Here is a 15,484-nt window from a genome sequence, read left to right as displayed (position 1 = left end):
ATTGCATGTCATTGCTGCGCTTATTCATCACTGCATGACAAGATGTTTACTACATGCTGCAAAAGTGTAACGTTTTTTGTTTGTCACTATGACCATAGTAAAGTCACTCAAGTCACTATAAATTGAATGCCTCTCACCTTAGTGCACTATGTGACCAAGACCACAGGCTTGTGGTTGAAATGCGTCATCCAGACAATAACATTTCTCTATTGCATCTTTAACTGGATATATATATATATATATATATATATATATATATATATATATATATATATATATATATATATATATACATATATATATATATATGTACGAAAATTCGTCACCAGCCAAAGCAGCCGCCTCAGCCCAACACTCCAACGCTGACGAAAGAACGGACCCAGATTAAGGTGCTTTAACCGTGATGTTTTATTTCAGCAAGCCTGCCGCCGCCATAACGCGTTTCGCCTTTCACAGCTTGATCACATGGCCAGTTGCTAGCAGACAATGCCATACATTTAAAGTGCAAGTGCGCGCGCAATTCTTACAAAGTTTTCAGCAACATAGAAAAAATACTGCATTTACAAGTGCTAACATTCGTATGCCAATATTGTATACATACTATGTTAAATGTACAAGTGGCTTAATTTATAAAATATAAATATATATTTACACTTTAAAAACCACAGAAATTTCAATAACTGTATGAATACAAGTTAATCACAATGTGAACGTGAACCCACAAAAATTTAGCCATAGATTCACAAGACTTGGTTGTTCACATAATTACTCACTCCCCAAATGTACAAGGCACTCGGCAGAAGAAATACAGCCCCAGTGGGCACAGAATCTTGTAAGATAGCACTACATTGTTACACATTATATTCTGACATTGGCACAAAATGAGTGTTAAGTGAATGACATTTCCTAAAGTGCTCGTGCTAGTGCTCAACAAATATATAAAAAAAGAAATCAAAACTTGATCAAAAGAAACACATGTTGTGTTCAACCCATGGTCATACCCCATGGGCTAATCCTCCTCCTATTTAAAAGAAGCTCTTAACACAGATCGTGAGGAGGCGTCAGATGGTCAAATATAACAACAACAGTGTTATTATTTTAAAAAACCAAATACCCATAAGGCAAACTCTGCAAATCACAGTAAGTAGAGAATCCATCCTAAAGTAATCGTAGCGCGGAAATTTTCATATACAAATACTCTCATCTGATTATAGACAAGTGTAAAGATCTTCCGTCGCATTAAGACCCTGTGGCTGCTTACTGTCTAATTCTAGGATGTATCGGGTTTCAAGCAGGCGTAGTTTCGCCTCCCGGTCACCCCCTCTTTTCATGGGCCATACTGCATCTATGACAAAGTAGGACAGATGCATGGGGTTGGAGCTATGCTGTTGTTCAAAGTGCCTAGCAACAGGATAGGCCTGATCTTTATTAGAGATAGCTCTGATGTGCTGAAGCACACGTTTGTGGACCGGCAGGCGGGTACTCCCCACGTACCTAAGACCACATGTGCACTCCAGTACATAAACCGCGTAATCTGTCTTACATGTAAGGCGTTTAGTAATACTCCTCGGGGTACTGGAGAATGGGACAACATAGCTGGATTTGTTGATCCCATGTTTGCATGCCTTACACTGTATGCATTTTCTGAAACCCCCTCCCAGAGCCTTCCACGTTGATGACATCTGTGGTTCTAGGGCATTTTGGTCTAAGGCGTTAGCCATGGATTTGGATTTCCTGAAGGTCAGGAGAGGCTTCTTCGATACCTTGTTACCAATAACTGGATCCCCCAGTATGAGGTTCCAGTTATCACAAAATATCTTTCTTAAGGCTGAATGCTGCCTGCTGTATGTCACAATCATGCGAGGACTGCTAACCCCTCCCATCGCAGTTGTTACTGCCTCCCTATTTCTCGGGATCAGGGCAGATTCCCGGGATATCTGTTGGGTCCTCTTCTGTGCGGACTCAACCAAGGATCTAGAGTATCCCCTTGCAAGGAATCTATTTTTACAAGCTTCCTGAGCTAAGGTGCATTCCTCCTCGCTGCTACAAATGCGTCTGATACGCAACATTTCCCCGTAGGGAATGCTGCGTATCAAATGGCCAGGATGGTGGCTGGCTGCGTGCAGGATGGTGTTGCCTGCGGTCGGTTTTCTGTATAGTCTAGTTTGCATACAGTTTTCACTGACATATATTTCCATATCTAGAAAACAGACTCTTTCCGCATCAATGCAAGATGTAAAATGCAGATTCAAATTATTTACATTCAGCCTTTCAACAAATTTCCTTGCTGACTCCTCCGTCCATTTCCAAACAAAGAATAGGTCATCAATGTAACGTAAATAGGTGACCACGTGCTGTTTCATGGTTTCCAGCAGATCTCCCGCCAGGACCTGTTCCTCCCATAGCCCCATGTGCAAACATGCGTAGCTAGGGGAGAAACAGGCCCCCATGGCGACACCCCTGATTTGATGGTAAATCTGATTATTAAACAGAAAGAAATTCTGCTCCAAACACATTTGGACCATGGATAACAGCATCCTGTTATGAACCCCATGATATATGGGGCGTTTGTTGAGGAAATGTTCTATTGCCTTAAGTCCATCTCGATGGGAAATTGAGGTGTATAGCGAGGATACATCCAAAGTCATAAAAATAAGGTCTGGGCCCCAAACCAAATGCTCTGTCTTACGAATGAAATCCGTTGAATCTTGCAAGTATGAGTTCAATCCTTTCACCCAATCCTGAAGAAAAAAGTCTATGTATTTTGATACATTTTCTAGGGAGCTATCTATTGCGGAGATTATAGGGCGTCCAGGGGGTGTAGTACAGTTCTTATGGACTTTGGGGATTAAGTAAAACGAAGGAACCACTGGATGTTCTTTTCTCATAAAGCGGAACTCGTCCTCCGTAATGATGCCTGCACTTCTCCACGCCTGGAGCTTGGCTGCCTGATCTCCCCATGTTGCCTTCAATGTGGGCCAGTTACTCTTTCTATAACATGCAAGGTCATTAAGCTGTTTTTCCGCCTCCTGCAAGTATAAGTCCCGAGGCCACAAGACAACATTACCCCCCTTGTCTGCTTGACGCACCAAGATATTGTTGTCCGCAGTGAGTTTGTCCACCAGTTGTATAAAGCTCCAATTGCGTTTATTCATGATATTGCGTTTACTGTTGGTGGCAACATATAATTGTTTTAATTCTTTGGTCACCAAATCATGATAAACGTCTATATTATCATGGAGCATGATGGGCTGAAAAGTTGATTTAGGCTTGAAAGATGTCAAACCTGCTGCTGCGTTTATTCGCTCCATGTTACAATTGTCCCCTTCATTGCCAGAAGATTCGTTTTGGAGAGACCATATTGCATTAACATCTTCCTGGTCCTCCACAGTCAACAAAGTGGGGCTGTTAATTTCTGCAGGATTTTGTTTCTTGGATTGAAGACAGTGAAATTTGCTTAATTTGAGCTTACGGATAAACCTGTAGGTATCCATTCGTGCATCTACATAATTGAAATTGTTCGGCGGGCAATATGACAATCCCAAAGCAAGAACTGCCTCCTCCTGCTTAGTCAATTTGGTTTTCGTGAGATTAATCACTGTTTTCGATTGCGCCTGATTGCGTTGCTGGGATCGGTTCCATCTTCCCTTCGGGGGTCCCTTTGCTTTTGCCTTTGCGGCTCCTGCACTTTTTGCGGCGTTGGTTCCGCCGGTAGTTGCGCCTGGTGTTCGTTTTGTTCTCGATCGCAGAGTGTCCCTGCGATCCAGGCATAGGCAATCTACTTCATCCGCAACGGTAAGCCTGGCTTCCACATGCTTTTACAAATATGAATGTGTTAAATACATTGTTCCCCTCTTAGTTACGATAGTACACCAGATTCCTCCCACATTTAATTGTGGCATTTGGCACTCATGGTTTTTAGGATGTCTTCACACACCCAGGATTCATGAGGGATACTGTCTAATTTTTTTTCTCCATCTGACAACATTTGGGAGACTTCAAACCCAATCATTGCATTCATGTATCATATTTTTTTATCTTTTACCATGCCGCCGGCACCGCCAGCACACAAGCTTACCTTCTAATCTGCTGCGATCAACTGATGTTACAGAACATATGGCCATCCACACCTACATATAGAGGGGTAGTCTTTTCTCTATGCCTGCTACCAAAATTGCATGTCATTGCTGCGCTTATTCATCACTGCATGACAAGATGTTTTACTACATGCTGCAAAAGTGTAACGTTTTTTGCCTTGTCACTATGAACATAGTAAAGTCACTCAAGTCACTATAAATTGAATGCCTCTCACCTTAGTGCACTATGTGACCAAGACCACAGGCTTGTGGTTGAAATGCGTCATCCAGACAATAACATTTCTCTATTGCATCTTTAACTGGATATATATATATATATATATATATATATATATATATATATATATATATATATATATATATATATGTATATATATATATATATATATATATATATATATATATATATATATATATATATATATATATATATATGAGGCATGTCCAGTTCCCAATGAAAGCAGCGCAGCGTAGTCAGCCACACCGACAAACAGGAACCAGCGAGACCCAAAGTGGTGCAATTTGATTTTTTTAAAGTTCAGCCCAGCACCAGTCCGCCATGACGCGTTTCGGCTAGAGATAGCCTTGATCACATGACACAATATATTTATATATATTGTGCGCCGCCAAAGACTGGCTTTGGCATGGTCTCCCTGCAAACTTGAAAATCGGGATGCTATGGAGGGAACAGTGAGTGCAAATAGACTTTACTTTTTTGGGGAAAATGAAGTGAAATTGCGACATCACCCACCGGAAGGCTGAATTATGAACTACATGTCCCAAGATTCACTGTCAGGACCTATCAGAGGTTGTCCACCAGCGGGCTAAAACTTCAATAAAATAAGGATGCAAATTGTGGAGTTCAGATGCCAAAACGTATCCTTTGACAAAGGTCGAAAATGACCGAAACGCATCAGGAAAACTGAGGAAATAAATAAATTGTATCTACAGTCGCTGTTGAGAGTGCGGCTTATTTGTCCTTTGAGGAGGGAGCCTGGCTGAGATTTAAACGGCGTGGTTCAGCCATGGAATAACGCACCGTCAGCGAGAGAGCCACTACTGCCCATAAACGAACCCTCTTTGATGAACGTTAGATGTTCCAGGGATAGGGGACATGTAACCATAAGGAGTGCCTTTATTAAAGATGTTTTTTATGACCTGATGCTGAAGAAATTGTACACTGCAGTTTCCCCATTGTAGATGCCTAGCCTCATAGGATTACATTGAAATAGTTTATGAATGCATAAATATTGATAGGAGCCAAAGAAAAATATCAATCAAGGATTAAGGGGAATGGTTTTAATAAAACCAACAATATGCTATTGTTGAATTTATCCTAAAGTTCCTTAAACAAAAATCAGCCTTCCTGAGGTCACATCTGATAGGGGAGAGTTAACAGGATTAGCCAGGCTGCTTTGATGAATTCATAAGTGTCTCATCCTGAAGAGGGGCTATCAGTTAGAATGAGCACTGCCCACAGGAATGTCAGAGGAGGGGGGAGGGGTCATAAAGTAGCAGCTTCAAAGGGAGGATGGGACAGGCAGAAGAGAACAGATCCATCCACCCCTCTCTCCATGACCCAGCCAGAGGGCAGGCTAAAGGAAGGTATTTTCAGATGCCAGGAGGGGGGGTCATGGAAATGAGCCTCACTGCATGTTGGTTAAACTAGCTCTTGTTTCTTTGCTGAGATTTAAGCCATGTTGAATTTTGGAGGAATAATGCTTTCTGGGAGATCATTGTGTCACACTTTGGAGGAAATGGTCATGCTCTAGGGTGTTGCCTGGACCCTCATTGGACAGAGAACATTGAACAAGTATCGAGAGGAGCATAGCCTCTCAGATCTGCTGCTTGAAACTAAGAAGGCTTGCCAAGCTGGAAACTTATTTGCACAATCAGGCTCTGCATTCTAGCTGACCGCGCCTGATGCATTATCTGGAACTACAGCCCTTTGGGTTTACCTTGCTTTAAAAGGATTTAAGAGTGGACTCCCTGCAAGCAACATGTTAACAGAGCTCACCTGCATCAACTCCACCAAGAGTCCGGTGCCTGGAGTGTATCCAGTGGACTTTTAAGGGTGTTGTCCAGGTGCATTGTGGGAATTATGATCCCAGCCTTCCAAGGACCATCTTGGAGATTCCAGACCCTTGGATTCTCTTTTGGACTCGTTGGACCCTCACAAGGAACTTCAGGACAAAGTTCCAGAAGTTTGGAAAAGTTTGGTGAACTTTTGTGGAAAAGCTCTAGAGGGTGACCAGACCCACACAAAAAGGCAATCCGGTGAACCCTCCCTGAAACTGGCCTGCTGGAGGAGGCTGCACGACATCTGGTGAGAAATCCTCCCGAAAGGTTTCTAGGTGTGAAGGTAAAATCGTGACCGGGGCCTCCCGCCTAATGTATCCAACCAGGCCACCATCGCAGTCGGCCTCAAACTTTGACTTTGTCCCGGTAAGAGGCGACCAAATGTCCAAAAGTGACACTATTGCTTTCTAAGCACTAGAAAGTGTTTAATCTTTTAAAATCCATATCTCTGGATCCCTACATTGAATGTTTTTTCGTTTTGGTGTCATTTTAGTGATACAAATATTTCCTATTTTTATAAATTGGTGTTGGATTTTTATTGTGTGTTGTGTCTTCATTATTTACTCAATTTGTGTTTTTACATGCTTTACATACTTGTCTCTGAAGTTAAGTCTGCCTGCTCGCAGCCAAGCTATCAGGGGTTGAACATTGAAATAAATGCTGACTTATTGTGAGCCCTAGACTGTGTTAGTGTCCTTATTACCAGTGGTAGATGCATGTTTACCACTGCTAATATCTCACTTTGCTACTGACACAGACACACACACATACATACACACACACAAACACCCCCACATACACATACACATACACACACACCCACACACACACACACACCTACACACTCATTCTCTCCCTCTCTCTTTCTATCTCCTCTCTTTCTCTCTGTCTCACTTTCTCGTACCCTCCCTCTCACTTTCTCTCTCCTCTCTCTCCCTCCCAAAATTGAAGACCCCAGTCAGAAGGGCAGGGCCCAATCTTCCAATATACAGTGGTTCTGTTCCATGATCAGCAAAAGAGTCAACACTTTATTTTATGTCTTTATTTCACTTCACATCAGCACATTTGACACTCAGTATAATTCACCATCAGACACGTCACTGGCGAGCTAGGAGCAGGTGACAGGCAGGTTGCAAACACTCGATTCACTGTTGGCGACCAGAGTTGGTGACGAGCTTCTGACTACGTGTGACAACAAAAAGCAATGGAACAAATGCCACAAGAGAGAGAAGCAGGACGACCAAAAACTGCGACTCATAGAGAAACAAATGCAGCCCTTGAACCATCCACTCATTTGTCACGTGGATCAGATGCACTTCCGGGGTCATGACCTCTCTGCAGCTGTGGCATGTCAGCTTCTCCTGGGTTAGGCGCTCACTGCAAGTAAATATGGGAAACCACATATAAGTTGTTAATGTGCGAGCAGACTCTCCCACCAACTGAATGGCAAAACTCACTCAGGTTTTCATGATCCCCAATGAATATGTGCAATATAAATTTACTGTGGTGAGTATTTGCATATAATTTTATTGTATAAAATATGAATGGATTGTACTGTTTTTTGAATTATCAATAGAGTTGGTCAGCAGCACTTTCAGGTCAAACAACAAAAAAACCAAAAAAGGGGAGTGAAGAGGTAATGCTCATAGGAGCAGTGGAGGTGGATGCGCCCTCCTCTAGTCAATGTATAGAAAACATAAGGATCCACCCTCAGATAGATGTTTAGCCGTGTCCTCCCAGACTACGCGTGTTTCCTACAGTGGTGGAAAACACACAGTTTTGTTAAAATACCCCTCACACACCAAAAGGGCCATTGGTGTCATGCTTCATCGTAGGGGTCTTCCCACCCCGCTACGGGACGGGGTGTGCTACGACCTATGGCTACGTGGGAGCACTATTTCCAAAAAAACAAGACTATGTGTCGTGTAGGAGTGTAAGTGGAAGACCCCTATGATGAAGCATGACACCAAGGGCCCTTTTGGTGTATGAGGGGTATTTTAACAAAACGGTGTGTTTTCCACCACTGTAGGAAACACGCGTAGTCTGGGAGGACACGGCTAAACATCTATCTGAGGGTGGATCTTTATGTTTTCTACATAAGCACTTTGGGGTCATTCAGGCACCAGCAGTCATGCAGGAAGGCTGCTGTGGCTGCAGAGGTACGGTCTCCACCCTGCCCTAGCGGACAGACCACCCACCCTAATTAGATGTAACAGTTGCAGCAGAATTATTTTTTGCTTCTCACAAACGAGCCCTCAAAGCAGGGATTCAGTACAAAAAACAGACAAAACCAATGTCCCTGACCTGCCTGGTGTTTCCTCCGCCCCTGGAGACCACGGTTGTGTTTCCCTGCCCGGTTTCACCCACGTCTCCCATGGCAGACACAGGCGGGGCAGACCTGCTTTGGGTGCCCAGCCTAGATAGAGTGGGTTTAATGATGCATCAAAGGCAGTGGCCTGTACTGCCAGTGGAGGCTGCACCAGCAGCCAATCAGCAGCTGCCCACCTCAAATGAGAGGGGGGACTGAGGGTTTCCCAGAGCAGTACCCCACTAATTTACAACAGGACCCCCCTCGGTCAACAGTGGTCCCCTTTGCCTTCCATATTACAATGGTGGAAGAGGAGGCTTTTTTATGAACTGGCGCCAGTGGCCGTCTTTACTGGGCATCTACAGGAGACGCGCCAGGCCCTGAAATGCCAATGAGCGTCAGGGCTGCTCTCTGCCAACTGCCACATGACTCCCATTTGTCTTCCACTGAAAGGGAAATCACTGATGTCACTACTACCAGAGTTAGATGGTGGGAGAGGGGGATATGTATTAATATGTACAAGTGTCCTACAACACACATCACTACTACCAGAGTTAGATGGTGGGAGAGGGGGATATGTATTAATATGTACGAGTGTCCTTCGACGCACGTCACTACTACCAGAGTTAGATGGTGGGAGAGGGGGATATGTATTAATATGTACGAGTGTCCTACAACACACGTCACTACTACCAGAGTTAGATGGTGGGAGAGGGGGATATGTACTAATATGTACAAGTGTCCTACAACACACGTCACTACTACCAGAGTTAGATGGTGGGAGAGGGGGATGTGTATTAATATGTACGAGTGTCCTTCGACGCACGTCACTACTACCAGAGTTAGATGGTGGGAGAGGGGGATATGTATTAATATGTACGAGTGTCCTACAACACACGTCACTACTACCAGAGTTAGATGGTGGGAGAGGGGGATATGTATTAATAAGTACGAGTGTCCTACAACACACGTCACTACTACCAGAGTTAGATGGCGGGAGAGGGGGATATGTATTAATATGTACGAGTGTCCTACGACGCACGTCACTACTACCAGAGTTAGATGGTGGGAGAGGAGGATATGTATTAATATCTACGAGTGTCCTTCGACGCACGTCACTACTACCCGAGTTAGATGGTGGGAGAGGAAGATATGTATTAAAATGTACGAGTGTCCTTCGACGCACGTCACTACTACCAGAGTTAGATGGTGGGAGAGGAGGATATGTATTAATATGTACGAGTGTCCTACAACACACGTCACTACTACAAGAGTTAGATGGTGGGAGAGGAGGATATGTATTAATATGTACGAGTGTCCTACAACACACGTCACTACTACCAGAGTTAGATGGTGGGAGAGGGGGATATGTATTAATATGTACGAGTGTCCTACAACACACGTCACTACTACCAGAGTTAGATGGTGGGAGAGGAGGATATGTATTAATATGTACGAGTGTCCTATAACACATGTCACTACTCCAAGAGTTAGATGGTGGGAGAGGAGGATATGTATTAATATGTACGAGTGTCCTACAACACACGTCACTACTACCAGAGTTAGATGGTGCGAGAGGAGAATATGTATTAATATGTACGAGTGTCCTACAACACACGTCACTACTACCAGAGTTAGATGGTGGGAGAGGGGGATATGTACTAATATGTACAAGTGTCCTACAACACACGTCACTACTACCAGAGTTAGATGGTGGGAGAGGGGGATATGTATTAATATGTACGAGTGTCCTTCGACGCACGTCACTACTACCAGAGTTAGATGGTGGGAGAGGGGGATATGTATTAATATGTACGAGTGTCCTACAACACACGTCACTACTACCAGAGTTAGATGGTGGGAGAGGGGGATATGTATTAATATGTACGAGTGTCCTACAACACACGTCACTACTACCAGAGTTAGATGGCGGGAGAGGGGGATATGTATTAATATGTACGAGTGTCCTACAACGCACGTCACTACTACCAGAGTTAGATGGTGGGAGAGGAGGATATGTATTAATATCTACGAGTGTCCTTCGACGCACGTCACTACTACCCGAGTTAGATGGTGGGAGAGGAAGATATGTATTAAAATGTACGAGTGTCCTTCGACGCACGTCACTACTACCAGAGTTAGATGGTGGGAGAGGAGGATATGTATTAATATGTACGAGTGTACTACAACACACGTCACTACTACAAGAGTTAGATGGTGGGAGAGGAGGATATGTATTAATATGTACGAGTGTCCTATAACACACGTCACTACTACAAGGGTTAGATGGTGGGAGAGGGGGATATGTATTAATATATACGAGTGTCCTATAACACATGTCACTACTCCAAGAGTTAGATGGTGGGAGAGGAGGATATGTATTAATATGTACGAGTGTCCTACAACACACGTCACTACTACCAGAGTTAGATGGTGGGAGAGGGGGATATGTATTAATATGTACGAGTGTCCTACAACACACGTCACTACTACCAGAGTTAGATGGTGGGAGAGGAGGATATGTATTAATATGTACGAGTGTCCTATAACACATGTCACTACTCCAAGAGTTAGATGGTGGGAGAGGAGGATATGTATTAATATGTACGAGTGTCCTACAACACACGTCACTACTACCAGAGTTAGATGGTGGGAGAGGAGGATATGTATTAATATGTACGAGTGTCCTATAACACATGTCACTACTCCAAGAGTTAGATGGTGGGAGAGGAGGATATGTATTAATATGTACGAGTGTCCTACAACAGACGTCACTACTACCAGAGTTAGATGGTGGGAGAGGGGGATATGTATTAATATGTACGAGTGTCCTATAACACATGTCACTACTCCAAGAGTTAGATGGTGGGAGAGGAGGATATGTATTAATATGTACGAGTGTCCTACAACACACGTCACTACTACCAGAGTTAGATGGTGGGAGAGGGGGATATGTATTAATATGTACGAGTGTCCTACAACACACGTCACTACGACCAGAGTTAGATGGTGGGAGAGGGGGATATGTATTAATATGTACTAGTGTCCTTCGACACACGTCACTACTACCAGAGTTAGATGGTGGGAGAGGGGGATATGTATTAATATGTACGAGTGTCCTACAACACGCGTCACTACTACCAGAGTTAGATGGTGGGAGAGGAGGATATGTATTAATATGTACGAGTGTCCTACAACACACGTCACTACTACCAGAGTTAGATGGTGGGAGAGGGGGATATGTATTAATATGTACTAGTGTCCTTCGACACACGTCACTACTACCAGAGTTAGATGGTGGGAGAGGGGGATATGTATTAATATGTACGAGTGTCCTACAACACGCGTCACTACTACCAGAGTTAGATGGTGGGAGAGGAGGATATGTATTAATATGTACTGGTGTCCTTCGACGCACGTCACTACTACCAGAGTTAGATGGTGGGAGAGGGGGATATGTATTAATATGTACGAGTGTCCTACAACACACGTCACTACTACAAGAGTTAGATGGTGGGAGAGGGGGATATGTATTAATATGTACTGGTGTCCTTCGACGCATGTCACTACTACCAGAGTTAGATGGTGGGAGAGGAGGATATGCATTAATATGTACGAGTGTCCTACAACACACGTCACTACTACAAGAGTTAGATGGTGGGAGAGGGGGATATGTATTAATATGTACTGGTGTCCTTCGACGCACGTCACTACTACCAGAGTTAGATGGTGGGAGAGGGGGATATGTATTAATATGTACGAGTGTCCTACAACACACGTCACTACTACAAGAGTTAGATGGTGGGAGAGGGGGATATGTATTAATATGTACTGGTGTCCTTCGACGCACGTCACTACTACCAGAGTTAGATGGTGGGAGAGGAGGATATGTATTAATATCTACGAGTGTCCTACAACACACGTCACTACTACAAGAGTTAGATGGTGGGAGAGGGGGATATGTATTAATATGTACGAGTGTCCTACAACACACGTCACTACTACAAGAGTTAGATGGTGGGAGAGGGGGATATGTATTAATATGTACTGGTGTCCTTCGACGCATGTCACTACTACCAGAGTTAGATGGTGGGAAACAAGGCTATTTATTAACTGGCACTAGAGCCTTTTGTGATGGGCATCCTCGGGAGATGGGAAAGGGTCCATCAGTGGAAGTGTATCTGAATCCCACACCCTGACTTCAGGAGTGAGTGGAAAACTATTTCAGAGCTCTCAGCTATTCAAGAATGCTTTTTTTCTGCTGCTACCCCACCGATCTCCATCCCTTACTGAGTGGGGCTCATTGGTCTGACCTGTCAATCTTCCACATGTTGACCTTGAACGCTGAATATTTCTGGTCATTTTATACTTGCATTTATAGATTCTCTGCCTTTGCTCCCCTATTTACTGAGTCTTGCTCTCTGATCTAAGTTGCATAACCTTTCACTTATTGACATCACATGCGACAGCCCAGGCAGGACTTTCACAAAGTAAGGTCCCAGGTGTTGGAATTTTGTTTAGGTATTGGTGGACATGTGAGTGGTCCAGCCTTCCAATGCACTAGGGTCACACCCTTTATAAATCCCTGATTGATTGATAGATTGACCCTCACATCCATTCCATGTCCAGTTGGTGTGAATACCTTCAACTGACCCTTCAGCCAAGATAGGACCCCTGTGGTTAATCGGTGGACAGCAGGGCCAACTTGTGCTCTTTGTACACACTTTAGTCTTCCTAGAGCATTGGGTATCTCTTCTGCGCAGGTTCAGCATCCAGAGGGTACATGCTACCCCCATGCACAGTAAACTGGAGCGCATGCCATGGTGCCACACTGGCCTTCTGCCACATCTTCTCAGATAAGACCAGACACCTCCCTGCTGTGCTTAGCCTCAGTGATGAAGAGCCAGTAGTCTCTTTACCGCAGATACACTTACCGAAGGTGTAGGTGGCCTGGAATCCCTTCATGTTCAATGAGCCGTCACTGTGGAACTGGAGCAGAAGGGAGCTCCCGGTGGAGGTCACTCGGGGGATTAGCTTGGAACTGCAGTATTTTCCAATAAGCGGGGAAGTTGTCTTGGCACCATCGAAAATAGACAAGGAATCAGCGTCGCACTTAGGATTAGGTTCAAGGGCAATAGATGTGAACGTCAATGAAACCTGCAGGGTGTAAATAAGAAGTATGTGTTAGTTCTTAAAAAGTACCTCTTATCATGCTAGCAGGAGGCAGTGTGCCATAAGGATGAAAATTACGTGACAGTCGTTTCTTACTGCCTCTAACATACCAGTAGGGGGCAGTGTGACATATAGAAGGAGAAGTTTGCATTAGCCTTATTTAACATCACTGTCCTGCCAGCAGGAGGCAGTGGGCCAGATGTATCAAGCGTTTTCCAGTTCGCAAACGCGCTGAATCACAGAATTGGCTTGTTTGTGAATGGCAAAAAGCCTTTTGGGATGTATCATCTCAAAAGGCAATTGCAAAATGGGGATTCACAATTGTGCACACATGCATAGTTCAGGGGTGCATCAGGGTTTCCTTTTGGCCCCCTTGCACCCTTGAAATCGCATAAACAATTTGCGAGTACCTATTGGGTACTCGCGCATTGCTCATGCAATTCCCATTCATTCCTAAGGGCCTAGGCCCCTAGAAGAGAATGGGAAGCCATTCCTTATTTGCAATGTGCGAGTCATAAATAAGGAATATGTAGGAATCACAAAAGATTTGCTGAAACCTACACACATTGCATTTTGCGAGTCTATAATAGAAAATCGGTAGAATTCGCTATTATAGAATTGCCAAATCCAATTTTGATAGATCTGGCGCAGTATGACATAAAGAATGAGAAGCTTACACACCATTATTATTGTCCTGCTAGCACAAGACAATCTGATGTAAGGAGCAAGAAGTATGCACTGGCCCTTATTTGCCATCACTGTCCTGCCAGTAGGGGGCAGTGTGACATAAGGAAGCAGTAGTATGTTTTAGCCCTTCTTTACCATCACTATTCTGCCAGCAGGGGGCAGTGTGACATAAAGAAACAGATGTATAAATTAGCGCCTTATTTTCCATCACTGTCCTGTCAGCAGGAGGCACTTGAGCTTTTCTATATACAGTTCAGTGCCTAGACACCTTCATCACACAGAAGCGGCTCCGATCATCTGAGTGGAATTAGGTCAATTGTTAGGTGCCGTCAGCACGGCGCTTGTGAAATTTATTGCTGTTAATATATCTTTTTTTAACACAAATGTTATTGAATTTTGTTATACAATAAGAATACAGCACATTAGCCCACCTAATACTTTAAGATATTTAGATGGTAATATACATACAGGGATCAATCAGTCTGTACTAGAAGCAATCAACATGTCATGAAATATGCTATATATATATAAAACCCTCATCCTCCAATAGATATATGCCGGTACGTGGCCAGACTGCCTCGTTCAGGGCCGTCTAAAGGAGGGAAGATATGAACATGGAAGTGAGGTTGGGGCACGAGTTCCATACCTCTAATATGGACCAGTTTCAGAATTAGAGATCATTGGCTGTGGTGCCACCCACACAGAGGAGTCCCCCAGTTTGGTAACCAGAGTCACAGCGTGCGCCCCCACTCTCCAGGGCTCCAAAGTCTGCGCCTGGGACCCTTCCATTAGTCTGTCCCATTGAATGGTATAGGTTTTTCCTGTTGGCCCCTATATTCTTCCCTCCTCAGAGCCTCACTTTCTGCCAAGTCCCATTGCAAGACTTCCTCTTGCCAGGTAACTACCCTAGGAGCCTGTGGGGACTTCCAGCATTTCGTAAGCAGTCTATTGACCAGGAGCAGAGAGAGGCCCGTAAAGCGCTGGGCCACTTTAGAGCTTTTGGGCCGTGGAGATAACCCCAATACTGATGTAGGGCAATAAGGTCTGTTAGTGCAGCTGAAATCCCGCCCCAGTAACCAATAAGGGAAGGGCAAGTCCAAAGCATATGTATTAGATCAGCGTCCGGGGCGCGACAGCGTGG

The 15,484-nt window shown here is 44.1% G+C and overlaps 1 protein-coding gene across 1 annotated transcript in view; it reads right to left on the bottom strand.

The window, feature by feature from the left end:
* LOC147725057 (embryonic protein UVS.2-like) overlaps nt 1–15,484 on the bottom strand; it is a 110,324-nt gene that overhangs the window by 4,925 nt on the left and 89,915 nt on the right. Inside the window, exons 14-15 of the mRNA XM_086918154.1 lie at nt 13,419–13,641; nt 3,068–3,502 (exon numbers count right to left, since the gene is read on the bottom strand). Coding sequence (XP_086774280.1) covers nt 3,068–3,502; nt 13,419–13,641 — 658 coding nt within the window. The remainder of the gene's footprint in view (nt 1–3,067; nt 3,503–13,418; nt 13,642–15,484) is intronic.

This window comes from Lissotriton vulgaris, chromosome 4_1 (assembly GCF_964263255.1).
Source record: "Lissotriton vulgaris chromosome 4_1, aLisVul1.2, whole genome shotgun sequence".
Classification (NCBI taxonomy): Eukaryota; Metazoa; Chordata; class Amphibia; order Caudata; family Salamandridae; genus Lissotriton; species Lissotriton vulgaris.
The sequence above is the reverse complement of the archived record's forward strand: the minus strand, read 5'-3'. Positions and strand labels throughout refer to the sequence as shown.